At 44.8% G+C, this 17,448-nt stretch overlaps 1 protein-coding gene across 1 annotated transcript in view; it reads left to right on the top strand.

The window, feature by feature from the left end:
* The first annotated feature begins 6,507 nt into the window (after positions 1–6,507).
* RAB44 (RAB44, member RAS oncogene family) overlaps positions 6,508–17,448 on the top strand; it is a 28,044-nt gene continuing 17,103 nt past the window's right edge. The window contains exons 1-2 of the mRNA XM_032862353.1: positions 6,508–6,714; positions 17,160–17,271. Coding sequence (XP_032718244.1) covers positions 6,508–6,714; positions 17,160–17,271 — 319 coding nt within the window. The remainder of the gene's footprint in view (positions 6,715–17,159; positions 17,272–17,448) is intronic.

Raw genomic sequence — 17,448 nt, 5'->3', positions numbered from 1 at the left:
TGACTTGTCAATGGTGACTCTTCCTTTTTTGCCATTCATTTATTTATTTTTTATTTCTACTATTTTAAGAGATTTATTTATTTATTTGAAAGAGAGAAAGAGAGCATGAGTGGGAGGGGCAGAGGAAAGAATCTCAAGCAGACACCTCACTGAGCACAGAGCCAGACTCGAGGCTCCATCCATGACCATGAGATCACCACCTGAGCTGAAACCAAGAGCTGGACGCTTAACCAAATGCGCCACCCAGGCGCCCCTTCAGTAGTTTATTATTTACTCAAAAACTTCTGTATAGTCAAATGTGTCAATCATTTCTTTTATGGCTTCTAATGCTTTGTGATAAGGCTAGAAGGTCTTAACTGCTCCAAGATAATTTTACTTATTTATTTATTTTTTTAAAGAGCTCAGATTTTTTTTTCCAAAGAGATTTTATTTATTTACTTGACAGAGAGATAGACAGAGCCAAAGAGCACAAATGGAAGGAAGGGCAGAAGGAGAGGTAGAGGGAGAAGCAGGCTCCGCATTAAGCAGCGAGCCTGACACGGGGCTCGATCCTAGGACCCTGGGATTAAGACCCGAGCCAGACGGAGATGCTCACCCAACTGAGCCAACCAGGTGCCCCTCCTTATCTAGTTTTAAAGTCTATTTCCTAAAAGTTTTATTTATGTATTTATCTATCTATCTATCTATGACAGAAAGTGTCCACACAAATGGGGTGGGGAGCAGAGGGAGAGGAAGAGCGAATCCCAAGCAGGGTCCCTCTCGGTACAGAGCCCAGCACAAGGCTGGAACTCACTCCCTGAGATCATGACCTGGGCCAAAATCAAGGGCTGGACACTGAACCACCCAGGTACCCAAGATCTTACTTATTTTTAAGTAATCTCTATGCATGACGAGGGGCTCAAATTCACAACCCTGAGACCAAGGGAGCAGACTAAGTAGCCCCAGCTGGAATTATTTTAAGAGTTAGAGCTCCAGCTTTGCTTTTTGCAATTCTTCAGATGGTTTATTGAATAAACTATCTTTTATCCACTGATCTGAAATGCCACTGTTAACACATGTTAAGTTCCCATATGTGCTTGAGTCTATTCTTGTCACTTCTGTGCCATTGATCCTTCCCTGTATATTCATGCAAGGGTCCCACTCTCTTCGGATGGTTGTAGCTTTCCAGCATATTTTGGTATTAAGTTAGACTATGTTCTAGAAGATGATTTGGATGTAAGCTTCCCCTGGTTTTCCTCTCCACCTGAGGGTGCGGACCTGAGGGAAGGCACGGTGTAAGGTTACCCCAAGACAGTTTGTATACCCAGCTTTAGACATAACAGTGCCTATTGACCCTTTGGCTGGGACAAGGCATTGCATCACGCTGGCAACCAGAGACTCGGGTCCAAGTTCTGGCTTTGCCACTGAGAGCTGAGTGACTTTGACCAGCCCATCTTGCCCTTCAGAGCCTCTCCTTAGAGAAAGGCCTCCCTCTCATTTCCAGCAGTCTCCAGTTCTAAGAGCCTAGGGTGAGGGGCCTGGGGAGCACCAGGCAGGATTATGAAAGGACACCCCGTGCTCACTTCTACAGGAAGTCCCATAGATAACACAGGAGATTGGCTCGCTGGGGAACGGAAAGAGCCATTAAGCAAGAGACAAGACTGTTAACAGTCCCAGAGCTCGTGGGTTCTTGGGGGCAGCGGTTGCCCCATCACCAGGTCCAGGAGGCCAGGACTGTGTGCACGACTGGGAGTCTTTGAAGGTGGGAGCCCCCTGGAGTTGCAATGCTTCTTTTCTTTGGAGGGGTTGAGGATGGGAGGAGGAATGGTCTGGGTCCCCATCTGGCTCCAATGACAAGGCTGAAAAGGTCTGAGCCCACTTTCCTCAAGAGTTTGGTCTAACAAGGGCACTTGGGCAGGGGACTGGGATAGATTGCCTACCTTAAATGGCCCTGTGACCTTGGGCAAGTCACCTGGCTTCTCAGAGCCGTGGGTTCTCTACTGAGTTAGGGGAGGAGAGAGGGTAACTAGGCTAGAGCAAGGCAGTAGGTGATCTCTCAGACCCACCAGCTTGGACAACCTGGGTTCAGTGACCATCACGATTACTTGCAGTTAGTAAAGTAAGTGGAGTGAGGAGCAGACCCAGTTCCTTGCCCCTTTGGTGAGACAATGAAGGAATTGGGGGAAAGCCCAGCACAGTTGTCCCCTACCCCATTTTTCTTATGGGCTCTCCACTCCCTGACTCCAAGCCTGTCGTGCCTGCTCCCCTAACCCAGTCCCACAGCAGGGAGCGGATTCCTACAGTTGCCTGGGAGTAGGATCTATTTGCTCTCAAGTTTGGCTCCCAAATTCGTATGCTTTCTTGGGCAAGGAATGCGGGGAGAGGTGGGTAGACTTAGGGTGGGATGTGTGTTCCTGGTCACAGGGGCTTTTGACTTCAAGGGTGTGAGGCCACCTTGATCCAGGGAGGGGAATGTGGCGGAGGATGGAGGGGTGCCCTTGTGGGCTGGCTCTGAGGGGTGTTGCTCTGAGTGACTCTGAGCAGGCAGGGACCTTCGTACATGTGAATGACCTATGAGGAACTGTCCTGTCAGACCCATGAGGGGGTGGTCGGTGGTGGGAGCTGGCTGAGGAGGTGTGTGTGTGTGTGTGTGTGTGTGTGTGTGCACCCATTTACACACATATGAGGAGGGACTGAAGTTGTCCTCACTATCTCTGGTTATTCATGCTTGGCCATGAAAAGGTGCAGACTATTTTTAGGGTATGCTATAAGGCTGTGAAGGGGGAGTTTGCTATCCCTGACTGATGGTGTTTGCACTTTGAGGCAGTGTTGGTGGTAGGGTACCTGCTGCCTTTCCACTCCAGGCCTCCTAACAGGCAGGGGGTGCCTCTGAGTGGCCCTCCAGGGAAAGAAGGACTGATCGCCGAGGCTGTGGAAGGGCGGGAGCCAGTGAGGTGTCCAGAAGGTCCTCCTTCTCTCCCTTCCTTCTTTCTTTCCTTCTCTCCTTCCCTCCTTCCTTTCTTGGAGAGAGAGAGAGAGTGAGCAGGGGAGAAACAGAGGGGGGAGAGGCAGAGAGAGAGATAATGTCAAGATTCCCTGCTGAGCACAGAGCCTGACATGGGGGTCGATCTCACGACCTGGAGGTCATGACCTAAGCTGAAATCGAGAGTTGGATGCTCAACCGAATGAGCCACCCAGACGCCCCAGAAGGTGCTGCTTTCTTATGAAACGCCAGCAGACTGTTGGAAATGGGCTGTGGAGGTGCAGCCCGACCAGGAACTCCCTGAAAGACATGTCAAGAACATCCCATATCCTGGGATATGGCCACAGGGAATGTACTTTAGGATTCTAATTCCCTTTACTTGTGGGAGCCTGGCAGACTCAATTATATGGCACGTATATCATTATGAACTCTTCCCCCAGGGCTTCAGTTCTAGAAGCTTCTGTACTGAGAATCTTATCTTGCTGCCTCTTGTATGTTATCTCCAGCGGAAGTACATGTGCAACTTGAGTTTCCAAGCCTTTTTCTTTTTTTAAAAGATTTTATTTATCTGACAGAGAGAGAGAGAGAGAGAGAGCAGGGAGAGGGGCAGAGGGAGAGGGAGAATCAGACTCTCTGCTGAGCTTGATCCAGGGACTCTGGTCTCATGACCTGAATCGAAGGCAGGTTCTTCACTGACTAAGCCATCCAAGTGCCCCGAGTTTCCAAGTCTTACACCAACAGGCAAAGCCGGCTCACTCCGCCCTGCTCCAGAAGCCCCGTCCCACGCATGCTCTGTCCCGCGTTCCACACAGGGGCCTTTGGCCACCAAGGAGGTCCCTCTCCAGGAAGTGGTCTTAGGAGAGCTAACACCAGTTCTGCTACTGAGCCTCCCTCCCTCGGTTTCCTCACAGGTCAAGTGGGAGGAAAATTTATCTGCACAGTACTCAGCTCAGCTTTGCTGAGGTTCCAGTGGAATGTCACGTGCCCCACCCCCCCACCTCCCACCATGGGATGACCACCATTGTGAATGCCAACTTTATCCAGCAGACCCTGTGTGGTGGAAAATTTACAAGCTAGACGAATAACACACTCTCTGAGAACATGACGCATGCTAAGAAAAAGCAAAGCCGGAAAGGGAGGTGGGCCATGCCGGGAATGGGAGGTGGTGTTTCAACTTCAGTAATCGGGTCCCATCCTCACGGCAACTCTGTGGGGTAGATATCAGGCCAATGTTCCTGTAAGGAAGCCAAGAGGCAGGAAGGTTAAGTGACTTGCCCAAGTTCACACAGCTCGCCAGAGGCAGACCTCGGAGAGGCAGAGGTCTGTCTGACACAGAGCACTGGGACTGAAAATCCCTTCCTCTCTTGGGCCTCCTTTTCCACATCCATGAATCAAGATGGTGGGATGGACTGACAGGGAGAAGGCACACATCTTCCCAATTTATCTACTGGAACCAGTGTCTCATAGCAGGATGGCTCACTGCCGTGCCGGCATTCAGCTGGTACTCAGTAAACGCTTGTCACTCAAGCGCACATTAGATCATGGGAACGGTTTGGGCAGAAGGATGTCTTTTTGGCGGAGGTATGCTGTACTGCTAACTGTTCTTTGTGGGGGGAGAAAGCCCTGATTTGTAGTGTTTGCTGGCTTACATGGTGCAAATACTCCCATGGCGGCTGACCCCAAGCCACTGAGCTAGGAAAAAAGGTGCACAGTTGGCTTTTGTAAAGCCCCTCAGATCTGGCTCCTCAGTTTTCGTCTGTGATCTTAAAACTGCATCTGGGGGTGCCTGGGTGGCTCAGTTGGTTAAGCATTTACCTTCGGCTCAGGTCATGGTTCTGGGGTCCTGGGATCAAGTCCCGCACTGGGATCCCTGCTTGGTGGGAAGCCTGCTTCTCCCTCTTCCTCTGCCCTTCCTCTGCCCTGGGTGCAGTCTCTCTCTCAAATAAACAAATAAATGAATACTTAAAACAAAAAAACCCTGCATCTGAAACAGATTTGGAAGGCTCCAAGAGAAACAAAGAGACAGCAAGTTGGAGAGAAACAGATGGAGAGATCAAATACCCAGGAAGAACCAGAGAGAAAGACTGGTGGATAGAAAGAGAGAGAGACTCGACTTCACTTTAAAGCTTGGGGGGGTTCTCCACAGGCTGAGGGATTGCTTTAGTCAAGTCCTGTGCACCCTGTGCCCCAAGGGAGGCTGGACCAGTGGTGCCAGAGCCCAGGGAGAAGCCTATCATCCCTCCCAGTCAGCCTGTCTGTGACCTTTCACCTCAGCAGAGAAAGCCAGGAGGGTTCTTCTTGTTCCTGCTGCCTCATGTCTCACATGTTCCTTTGTGCAAGTTGTTCACTGCTTTTAAATCCTACCTGCCTTCCTTAGGGCTTGGCTCCTGCCCTGGGTCTTGCTGGAAGCTGCCTGCCCGTGGGCACATCAGGCCCCTCCCACTGCCCACTGTTGTAGGTGCCCCCCTTCCCCGCTTATTCCCCTTCCCCACCACAGGGCAGGCCCAGAGAGTACCTCTTCCAGCCTCCAGCCTCCCTTTGTTCTGTCCTTGGAGGTCTCACCTAGACAAATCTTTATCCATCAGAATCCTTATCAATAGACCAACCTAAGACTTTCCATGAGAGTTGGGAGGACCCTCATTCGTGAACTGGACAACGCTTACGTGAGCTCCTACTGTGTGCTAAGGAGTGGGGAGCAATGGAGACCAAGCCACACAGTGACATCCTTAGGGGGAGCCCAGAGCATCATGGGGCCACAGTCTAGGGGGTACTGAACCCTGCTTGAAGCATGGGGGTGGCTGCAGGAAAGGCTTCTTGGAGGAGGTGGCCTCTTAGGTGAAGGAGGAAGAGGCATCAGCTGGGTGGGGGGATAAGAGTCAGGGAAGTTGGGGCAAAGGGAGCAAAGTAAGAGAGGATCTGATATTCCAGGAATGGAAGTGGTTCAGCAGGCTTGATGGACTTCGAGGGTGTGGGAGGGAGCAGGGTAAAGCAGGGGCAAGGTCGTAAGACCCACTGATTCCCTCCTGCGTGTGTCCAAGGAGCAGTCAGATGATGTTGAGAAAGAGGACTGGAGGTCAGGTGAGAGGGTGGTGGGGAGCGGGCGGGGAGGCAGCGGTGGAGGGATCCTCCAAGGTGAGATGTGGGGGAATGAGCTGGAGGAGTGGCAAGAGAGACAGCTCAGACAGCGAGACCCTGGACAACCCTGTGTCCCCATCCTCATCTCGAAACAGAACCGATCCTGCACAAGGCTCTTTCATACAACGGCCAAGGAAGACTTTTGATGAGCAAAGATCTAAAAGAGATGAGGGCACGTGGATAGCTTGAAGGAAAAGCATTCCAGGCAGAAGGAACAGAAAGGACAAAGGCCTCGTGCTGGAGGCCAGGAGGTGGGAGAGTGTCACGAGGTCCGAGAGCCAGCTGGGGTCCAAGCAGCTCATCAGCCATGGTGTGTTTTCTCCAGGAGACCTGGGAGGGTTTTCAGCAGAGTGACTGTGTGCAGCACCCCACAACCCCTCACTATTCCTCTGTCCCCAGACCCAAAGAGCATGGAGAGTGGACAGAGAGTGCCCCGGAAGGGCCGCAGGCTAGGCTCCAGCCGCCGGCGGCAGACGCGAGAACCAGCTGACGGCCAGGATGCCCCCGTGGCACCAGAACTGGAGTCCTCGTCCTCCTTGGCAGCCGCTGAGCTGCAGCATTTCTTCCAGGACTGCGGGGCCAAGGAGAGGGGCTTCGTCACCCGTGAGGACCTGGCGGTGAGTCGGAGTCCCCAGCTCTTCCCCTAAATCCCTTTTTGGTGGCCTCCTGAGACTTCCTATCCCATAAAGCAGGGGAGGCCTGCTCTTCCCCCTTTCTCCCATCCAAAATTTGCTCTCAAAGAGGAACTCCCATGCACTGTCCTTGGGAATGCAGACTGGTACAGCCACTGTGGCAAAAGTATAGAGGTTCCTCAGAAAATCTGAAATGGAAATACCATACTGGGGATGTACCCAAAGGGAACAAAAACAGTAATTCAAAAAGATATATGCAGCCCTATGTTCCTTGCTGTGTTATTTACAATAGCCAAGATATGGAAGCGACATAGTGTCCATTGGTACATAAATGAATAAGGAAGATGTGGCATATATACACAATGAAATATTCCTCAGCCACAAAAAAGAATGAGATCTTCTATTTTGTGACAACATGGATGGACCTAGAGGGTATTATGCTATGTGAAATGAGTTAGACAGAGAAAGCCAATGCTATATGATTTCACTCAGATGCAGAATCAAAAAACAAATGAACAAACCAAAGGCAGAAACAGACCCATAAATGCAGAGAACAAGTGGTTGCCTGAGGAAGGTGAGTGGAAGGACAGGCAAAATAGGTGAAGTGGGGGACACAGACTTTAAGTCGTGGAATGAGTAAGTCATGGGGATGAAAGGTACAGTACAAAGAATATAGTCAAGGGTACTGTAGCAGTGTTGTATGGTGGGAGCTACACTTGTGAGCACAATGTAACATACAGACTTGTCAGATTACTATGTTGTACACCTGGAACTAATGTAATACTGTGTGTCAATGATACTTCAGTTAAAATTTAATTAATTAGGGGCACCAGGGTGGCTCAGTTGGTTAAGCACCTGACTCTTGGTTTCAGCTCAGGTCATGACCTCAGGGTTGTGAGATTAAACCCCATATTGGGCTCTGTGCTGAGCATGGAGTCTGCTTAAAATTCTCTCTCCCTCAAATGAAGCAAGATGGGATTGGGAGGGAGATAAACCATAAGTGACTCTTAATCTCACAACAAACTGAGGGTTGCTGGGGGGAGGGGGGTTAGGGGGTGGGGTTATTATGGACATTGGGGAGGGTATGTGCTATGGTGAGTGCAGTGAAGTGTGTAAACCTGGCGATTCACAGACCTGTACCCCTGGGGAAAAAAAATATATGTTTATAAAAAATAAAATAAAAAAAAAAATTCTCTCTCCTTCTTTCTCTTTGCTTTGCCTCATTCTCTCTCCCTCGCTGGAAAAAAACAATAACACCCATTAATTAATTAATTTTAAAAAATATAAAGATCAGTAGGCAAAAAGCATAGTTTGCATACTAGGTGTTTATGCTCCTCTGCAAAGGAATATTCTTTGTGTTAAATGACAAGCACACATGTTTTCTGAGACAAATCAATAAATGTCATAAAATTTGCCCTCAGATAAGTTGAGGAATTTGTTTATACTAGTATGTAAATGGCTGATAAGGCAGTATGTGTTCTGCTCTTTCAGAAACATCTGCATTTTAACAAAGGAAAGGACTTTAAGCCAAAGAAGGAACTTGCAAGTGATACAATTCTAGGCCTATGGAGCAGGGAAGTTTATCCTGGGGAGCAGAGTCCTGAAAATCAAACCATGTCAATGAGTAGAAACATCAATGACAAGACCAGCCATGGTTGGTCCCTATAAGGAGTCTTAGGCTCTGGCCCAGACCAACATTGACCAATTTTTCTTTGGTTTTTCCTTGTTCTCTGCAAAAGGGTCTATGTGGGTTGCTGGAGTCTTCCTGGGCCTACCGTCTCCTCTGGATACTGCTCCATGCTCCAGACTTTGTCCTGCCCCCATCAGAACTGAGTTTTCCTGTGGTCTGTCCTCGGGGCCACAACAAGGAACCAATGGATGTTGAAATAGAATTTTCAGGGGTGCCTAACAGTGGAGCATGTGCCTCTTTATTTCAGGGGTCATGAGTTCATGTCCTATGTTGGGCATAGAGATTACTTAAAAATAAATAAATAAATAAATAAATAAGAATGACTTTCTTAGAGGGGTCTTCACCAACTCCCTTGAGCAGAGGGAGCAGCAGGCTGAGGCAGAAGCAAATTGCCTGCTGAGTGAGGAGCCCGATGTGGGGACTGGATCCCAGGACCCTGAGATCATGACCTGAGCTGAAGGCAGACACTTAGCCAACTGAACCCTGCAGGCATCCTTATATATAATTTTCAAAAGGGTAAAAAAAGTAAATATAAAATCAAGTAAGTATAAAATCAACACTTACCAAAGGTTTTATCTAATTAATTTTTATTACTAATTAATTAAGGAACCAATAAGATGTTACAACTGGCCCAAAAAACTAGCATGTGAGAAGCTAGGCTACAGTATTTAAAGGCAATTTGACAAGAGACTGTTAGGATAAGATTGCTGAGTTCAATTTTTAACGTGGCTGATGTCCAACAGGTCGTAAATCTTTAGGGTTATCTGTTGTCCTACACAAAAATTTTCATCTCTCCCAGGCAAAAATCTGCAAGTTAACAAGTAACTTCAGCAAGTCTGGGACTTTTAATTAAAGATAAACAATGAAATGGACTGAGTGCATTCCTCTAGTCTAGACAATGCTTGAAAGGACATGCTCTCTACCTTTCGGCCCAGTTTCCCAGTTTCCAATTATTCAGATGATTTTCTGTGATGATAAATGATCTCCTGATATAAAAAAGCCTATTCTCATTCCCCCTATTTCCATCAGCTCAGCATCCTTGAGCTTGCTCTACAAATCTAGACTTTGAAAGTATGAAGTCATTTTAGCTTCTGTCCCTAAGTTTTCATATAGAATCTTAGCTTAAAAACCCCTGGTATTTGCTCTTCTACCTAGAGTGAATGTCTGTTCCAGTTTGCCTAGGGCTGAATGGATGCCTGGGATGTGGAACTTTCAGTGTTAAAACTGGGAACATCTGGGGCAGACTGGGTCCAGCTGGCCACCCTATTTCTATCCGCAGGACAGGAAACTAACCCCAAGACTCTCATCAACTTTCACCTGTAGCCCCTATAAATGCAAAGGGTTTCCTTTCTTCTTGAGAGTCCTAATTTTTCTAAGGTTCTCTTCCTGCCTGGAAGCAGCCTTCCTTGTCAATTTTATACTTATTTGCCAACCTTCTGGGCCAGGCTGCTGGGATAAATAAAAACTTATTTAAAACCATCAACCTTGCTGGGAGGGTTTTGCAGACATTGGCTCCATGGCTGTTCCTTACAGCAGACTTGTCACATCTGATTAAATGAGAATCATTCTTCAATGTGACACTCTAGTTACACAATTGATTCATCCAACTATATCCCAGCAAAAAAAAAGGACAGATTCTTATTGAATCAATAATTCTATCACCATGGAAAGTCAGGAGGCCCAGGAAGTGTCAGTTTCTGAATCAAGAGTGGGTCAGTGAGATTCAGTTAACATTTACAATGTTTAACTTCAGTTTACAAAAGCAGTCAACTACCAAACTGAAGGTTAGAGATGGCTCAAGAAGACAGAGGAAAAACCTCCTCTTCGATCCATAAAGGTAGAACGATAAAAAATAGTACCAGTTCTATCCCCAACAAATAACCACAACTCCATTTCCTTGAACCATTCATTCAGTTTTATGTCATTTGTTCCTGTTCTGCTGGATATTGAATGAGCTGGCCGTTTCTGGACTCAAGAGTCCTGGAAATTGTCAGTCTGCCAGCTTGGCTGAAGGTCCACTAACATCAGCTCAGAATCCTTGTATCCAAGGGAAGCATCAGTAGCTCACAGAACTGGGTCCAGTCCTTTTCTGCAAGGTGTTGGGTCTATCCCTGGTGGCCTGCAGCTCTCAACTGAGACTTCAGGCCAACGTAGGAAAGGAGAAATAACTAGTGTTGGTGGTGAGAATGTGGAGAAAAGGGAACACTCGTGCTCTGTTGATGGGAATGTAAATTCGTGCAGTCACTCTGGAAAACAGTATGGTGGTGGCTCAAACAATTAAAAATAGTTCTACCCTCGGGAATCCAGCAATCCCACTCCTAAATATTTACCCAAAGGTAACAAAAACGCTAATAAGAAAAGATAATCTGTACTGCCATGTTCACTGCAGCATTTTTTACAATAATAGCTAATGCACAGAAAGAACCTAAATGTTCATAGTCCTTCCAGGGTGGGAAACATTTTTGCTAATGAGACTGAAAAGCTGTGGTTATTTATTACATCACTAATAAATCAGAGTGGAAGAGAGTGAAGTTCTCTGTTGGATACAACACAAAACTATTTCGTAGGGTTTGATCAGTGTTTCTCCTGAAGATAAGCACATACCATGGATCAGCAAACACACTGAGCAAACTCCAGGCCTTCCCATAAAGCAAGCAGTTTCTGAAATATTTATATGAATCGCATTTTATCTGTGGAAACTTAGCCTAGGAAAGCCTGAACATCTCTGCTGATTTGACGGTTCTTCCCATGATGTTTTTTTTTTCAACCCAAACCATATGTATCATATGTATATAAATATACATATGTAAAAATACATGAGGTTAAATTTTTAAAAATTTTTATCTTTATTTATTAAATTTATTTTATTTTATTAAAGTTTATATTTATATTTAGTTTTTAAGTATATATATTTAAAAGTACATATATAGGGGCGCCTGGGTGGCTCAGTGGGTTAAAGCCTCTGCGTTCGGCTCAGATCATGATCTCAGGGTCCTGGGATCGAGCCCCGCATCGGGCTCTCTGCTCATCGGGGAGCCTGCTTCCTCCTCTCTCTCTCTCTCTGTCTGCCTCTCTGCCTACTTGTGATCTCTATCTGTCAAATAAATAAATAAAATCTTTTTTTAAAAGTACATATATATACTTTATATATATATATACTTTATATATATTTATGTGTATGTGTGTGTGAATATATATATAAATTTAACCTCCACCCTCCTAACCCAAGCCATATATAACATTAGATTTTTTTACAGTTTAAACCCTCAGTTTTTATTTTCATCTACATGCAACAAATACAGCAAGATTTATCTTTAGCGAAAATAATCAGCTCATTATCTTTTAGGAGCGGGTGTTAAACGTAACACGGTATTTAATCCTTTTATCATATTAATCAAACTTAATGAGCTTTTAAAATATGTTGTAAGTTATCTATATTACCCAAAAGAACATTAGAAATATTTCAGCATCGGGGATTTGAAGAATTTCCTTATAATTTTTGAAAATTATTTTTTCACATATTTTGTATTGAGGCATAATTGATATATTATATCTTTATAATATGATCACCAAATCACATTTGCAAAATGATCACCACAATAAGTCTAGTTAACAGCCTTCACCATACAGTTACAAAATTTCTTTTCTTGTGATGAGAGCTTTCAAGATTTACTCTCCTACTTTCAAAGATGCAATTCAGTATTATTAACTATTGTCACCATGCTGTACATTACATCCCCATGACATATTCATTTTATAACTGGAAATTGTACTTTTTTTGACAAACCCCCCCATCCGCCTCAGGGATTGCCCAATGTGTTCTCTGTATTCATGAGCTCTGTTCTTCGGTTTATTTGTTGGTTGGTTGGTTTTAGATTCCACATATAAGTGAGTTCATTCAGTATTTATCTTTTTCTGTCTGGTATAATTCACTTAGCACAGTGCCCTCAAGGTCCATCCATGTTGTTGCAAATGGTAAGTTGCAGTAAGGTTGAGTAAGGTTCCATCCTGTATATATGCCATATCTTTATCCATTCATCCTTCTATGAACATTTAGGTTCTTTCTGTACATTAGCTATTATTGTAAATAATGCTGCAGTGAACATAGCAGTACAGATATCTTTTCTTATTAGCGTTTTTGTTATCTTCAGATACATATTTAAGAGTGGGATTGCTGGATTCCCAAGGGTAGTTCTATTTTTAATTTTTCGAGCAACCACCATACTGTTTTCCAGAGTGACTGTACCAATTTACATTCCCACAACAGAGCACGGGTGTTCCCTTTTCTCTACATCCTCACCACCAACACTTGTTATTTATTGCCCATCCTGCTCTTATAAGTGGTGAAGTATTTAATAGATACAGAGGATATCCTAAATTTTTTTTTCTAGATTTAGGATCTTATATTGGGAAGGCAAAATCAGAAGAGCTATCAGAGAACATTTTGGCCACTGGATTAAGATAGGATCACAGGACTCCTCAAACTCAACACACACAAAACAGACTATCATATTAAAAAATGGGCAGAAGACATGAACAGACACTTCTCCAATGAAGACATACAAATGGCTATCAGACACATGAAAAAATGTTCCTCATCACTAGCCATCAGGGAGATTCAAATTAAAACCACATTGAGATACCACCTCACACCAGTTATAATGGCCAAAATTAGCAAGACAGGAAACAACATGTGTTGGAGAGGATGTGTAGAAAGGGGAACCCTCTTACACTGTTGGTAGGAATGCAAGTTGGTGCAGCCACTTTGGAAAACAGTGTGAAGATTCCTCAAGAAATTAAAAATAGAGCTTCCCTATGACCCTGCAATTGCACTACTGGTATTTACCCCAAAGATACAGATGTAGTGAAAAGAAGGGCCATCTGTACCCCCAACATTTATAGCAGCAATGGCCATGGTCGCCAAACTGTGGAAAGAACCAAGATGCCCTTCAACGGATGAATGGATAAGGAAGATGTGGTCCATATACACTATGGAGTATTATGCCTCCATCAGAAAGGATGAGAGCCCAACTTTTGTAGCAACATGGACGGGACTGGAAGAGATTATGCTGAGTGAAATAAGTCAAGCAGAGAGAGTCAATTATCATATGGCTTCACTTATTTGTGGAGCATAACAAATAGCATGGAGGACAAGGGGAGATGGAGAGGAGAAGGGAGTTGAGGGAAATTGGAAGGGGAGGTGAACCATGAGAGACTATGGATTCTGAAAAACAATCTGAGGGTTTTGAAGGGGCATGGGGGTGGGAGGTTGGGGGAACTAGGTGGTGGGTATTAGAGAGGGCACGGATTGCATGGAGCACTGGGTGTGGTGCAAAAACAATGAATACTGTTACGCTGAAAAGAAATTTAAAAAAAAAGAAAAAAGAAAAGAAAAAGATAGGATCATAGGAATCTGAGAAATAGTACTTGGCTACCTGTTGAATCAAAATGACAATAAAATAAAATATTTTGAGATAAACATTGAAGAAGGTAACATGATTACAAGAATATTTAGCTCTTTTATAAGAGAGGTGACTTCAATTTTTTATTTTCATTTTTTTTTTTTTACTTGAAAACATGATCAAGCCAGAATAAAGTAGAGGAATTTACTCTGTTGACATAGGGAATCATTTATTTGGGCAGGCAATTTACAGAAGATAAACAGTAGCTTCTTTTTAACTCTTGCTAAGAGCTCTATGATCAATTTATCATTTTAATAGAGATAGAGCTGAAATCTAATTTTGCATTAAAATAACACGTGGCAGTAAAACTTTCACAATTTTAAAAAATTATTTAAAACCATCAAAGCTGAGCCAAATTTGGCACTTGGTAAAGTGTTAACATGTTTCACAGCTTGTTTTCAGATTTAGGTCTTATAAATCAAGGCAACTAAGATTCCCTCCACAACGGTCTCTATCCAATTCAGATTTGCATTTTCATCCTTTTTCATGTTCTAGAACAATCAGACACTTATGACAAAACCACCTCCTTATTCTTTGGAAAGTCAAAATGTATCCCATTTTCCTTGCTGTCTCTCTCTGTCCCTGTTGGTCCTAGTATAGTCTCAAACATCTGTAGTGATTGTAACTTTCAAACAAAGTAACCAACCTCTATTTCACAGAAAGAGCTGGAATACAAGTGAGCACTCTCTGTGTCATTCAAGCATTTTAGTAGACTTAGCCAAGCTCACAAACAGACATAACACAACATTTTACAGTCACACATATCCCTTGCACAAGTTTTTAAAAGATTGTCATAAAAGTGGCACCTGGATGGCTCAGTCGCTTAAGCATCTGCCTTCGGCTGTGGTCATGATCCCAGGGTCCCAGGATCGAACCCCGCATCAGGCTCCCTGCTCAGCAGGGAGTTTGCTTACCCCTCTACTTCTGCCCCTACCCCTGGCTTGTGCTCTTCTCCCCTCCTGTCTCAAATAAATAAATAAATAAAATCTTTAAAAAAATTGTCATAAAACATACATAACACAAAATTTACCATCTTAAACATTTTATGTGTAGAGTTCAGAGGCATTAGGTATATTTTACAATATTGTGCAAGCATCACCACCACCATTTCCAGATCTTCTTCATCTTCCCCATCTCTGTCCCAATTAAACACTAACTCCCATTCTCCTTTCTCCCCATCCCCCAGAAACCCCCATTCACCTTTCTGTCTCTGAATTTGACCACTCTAGTCCCTCGTCTAAGTGGGAAAATATATTTGTCTTTTTGTGACCAGCTTCTTTACTTAGCATGATGTCTACTTAGCATGATGTCCTTAAAGCTCATTCATGCTGTAACAGGGGTCAGAATTTCCTTCCTTTTTAAGGCTGAACAAAATATTCCACTGTATGTGTAGACCACATTTTGTCTTTCCATTCATCCTTCAGTGGACATTCAGGTTGCTTTCATCATTTGGCTACTGTGAATAGTGCTGCTATGAACTTGGGTATGCAAATATCTCCTTGAGTCATGAGTCTCTGCTTTGCCTTGCACAACCATTTAAACAACAACAAAGATCAGCAAATCAGAGTTTCTGTTGCTTCTCAACCAAAAGACATTAGGTCTCTATCATGCATCCCACAAGGACCACCAATGGCCAGTCCATAAGGTTGAATTCCCCACCATTACTGTCACCAAAAATGAAGACACAGTATCAGCAAGGAAAAAAAGGCAGACAACAACAACAAAAAAAACAGCAAACCCAAAGTTCTGTCACACATGTGATTCTCCCCAAGAGCCAAGGGAAGAAGGGCTTGGGTTTCCTGAAGCCCAGGAGGGGCCCTTCTTCAGCATCCATGTTTTTTGGTTCTGATGGCTGAGTTTAGTGGGGCATCTCTATGGAACCTCCAAAACTCTTTTTTTTTCTTTTTAAAGATTTTGTTTATATATTTGACAGAGAGATAGAGAGAGAGAGAGAGCACAAGTAGGCAGAGAGGAAGGCAGAGGGAGAGGGAGAAGCAGGCTTTCTGCTGAGCAGGGAGCCTGACGTGGGGCTCGATCCCAGGATCCTGGGATCATGACCTGAGCTGAATGCAGCCGCTTAACCGATTAAGCCACACAGGCACCCCAAAAACTCTTTTTTAAAAGATTTTATTTATTTATTTGACAGAAGGAGAGAGCACCAGTGAGAGCAGGAGTAGGGGAGAGGGTCAGAAGGAGAGGAAGAAGCAAACTCCCTGCTCAGCAGGAAGCCCAAGGCAGGGCTCGATCCCAGGACCCCAGGATCATGACCTGAGCAGAAGGCTGATGCTTCATTGACTGAGCCACCCAGGCGCCCCACCAAAACTCTTAAAGTATAATTTTCAAGAAGATAAAATCAGGGGTGCCTGGGTGGCTCAGTGGGTTAAAGCCTCTGCCTTTGGCTCAGGTCATGATCCCAGGGTTGTGGGATCTCTGAGAGGAGAGCCTGCTTCCCCTCTCTCTGCCTGCCTCTCTGCCTACTTGTGATCTGTCTGTCAAATAAATAAATAAAATCTTTAAAAAAAAAAAAGGAGATAAAATCATGACCCTTAGGCAAAAATAAAATAAATCCCACTCAAAGATTTTATTTAGCTCATTAATTAATGAGAGATGCCGTGAATGGTTGAAAGAGCATTAAAAAAATACACAACTGGATATCAAAGAAGTGTTTAGAACGAGATTGCTGAGTTAGAGTTTTCAAAGCTTGTTAATGTACAACAGGCCATAAATCTATGAGGTTATCTGTTCCAGTAGACAAAAATTATTTACATCTCTTCTGGACAAAATCTACAAGTTAATAGGTGACTTCATTTAGTCTGGGACTTCCAGTGTGTCCCAGGGGATGAAATGAAGTACATTCCTATGGTCCAGGAGATGCGTGGATGGCCTTTGTCCCTGTGGAATGCTGAAAGAACGTGCTGTCCACCTTTTGGACTTATTTTCAAATTTTAGATAATTTTGGGGGGATACTGATAAACACATTCTGGGGAGGATTAGCTACTGTCCTTTATTAGGATCCTAAAGGGATGAGACTCAGAACAGGTAAGTTTTGGTGTTGGATGGAGGAAGGGGAAAGGCATGGAGGAAGTTCGGGACCCTGCTGAGAGGGCCATCTTGGGTAGGGTTCCAGAGCCTCCAGTGTAGGTCCTGGATCAGCTTGGGCTGGGACTCCAAAACTGGGGAGAGGGGAGGTAGGAGTGTCCGAACCCCTCTCTTTTTTGGAAGATGACCCCCAGGGTCTTCCCCAGTGGGAATAGTGCCAATTTACTTCTTCCTTGCAGGTGGCCAAGTTCAGCTTCCTGGGGAGTGAGGAGGAGCTGGAAATGATCTTTGACTGGGTGGATGTGGAGCAGAAGGGACGCCTCTCCCTGGAAGAATTCAGCTCTGGGCTCAGTATGTCTGTCCTGGGAGGGCCTCTGGGAAGTTGCTGCCCAGCCAGACATCGCATGCAGCATGCCTGGCTTGGGGAGGCTGGGCTGACAGGAAATGCAACAGGGGACCTCCACAACACCCCCAAGAGCCGTTCAGGGCATGGATGGTGGTATGGTTTATACTGGTGATGAGAATCTA

The sequence above is a fragment of the Lontra canadensis genome, unplaced genomic scaffold, assembly GCF_010015895.1.
Source record: "Lontra canadensis isolate GAN:19392208 unplaced genomic scaffold, GSC_riverotter_1.0 scaffold23, whole genome shotgun sequence".
In the NCBI taxonomy this organism is placed as follows: Eukaryota; Metazoa; Chordata; class Mammalia; order Carnivora; family Mustelidae; genus Lontra; species Lontra canadensis.
Note: the sequence above shows the minus strand (reverse complement) of the source record. Positions and strands in the feature narration are given on the sequence as shown.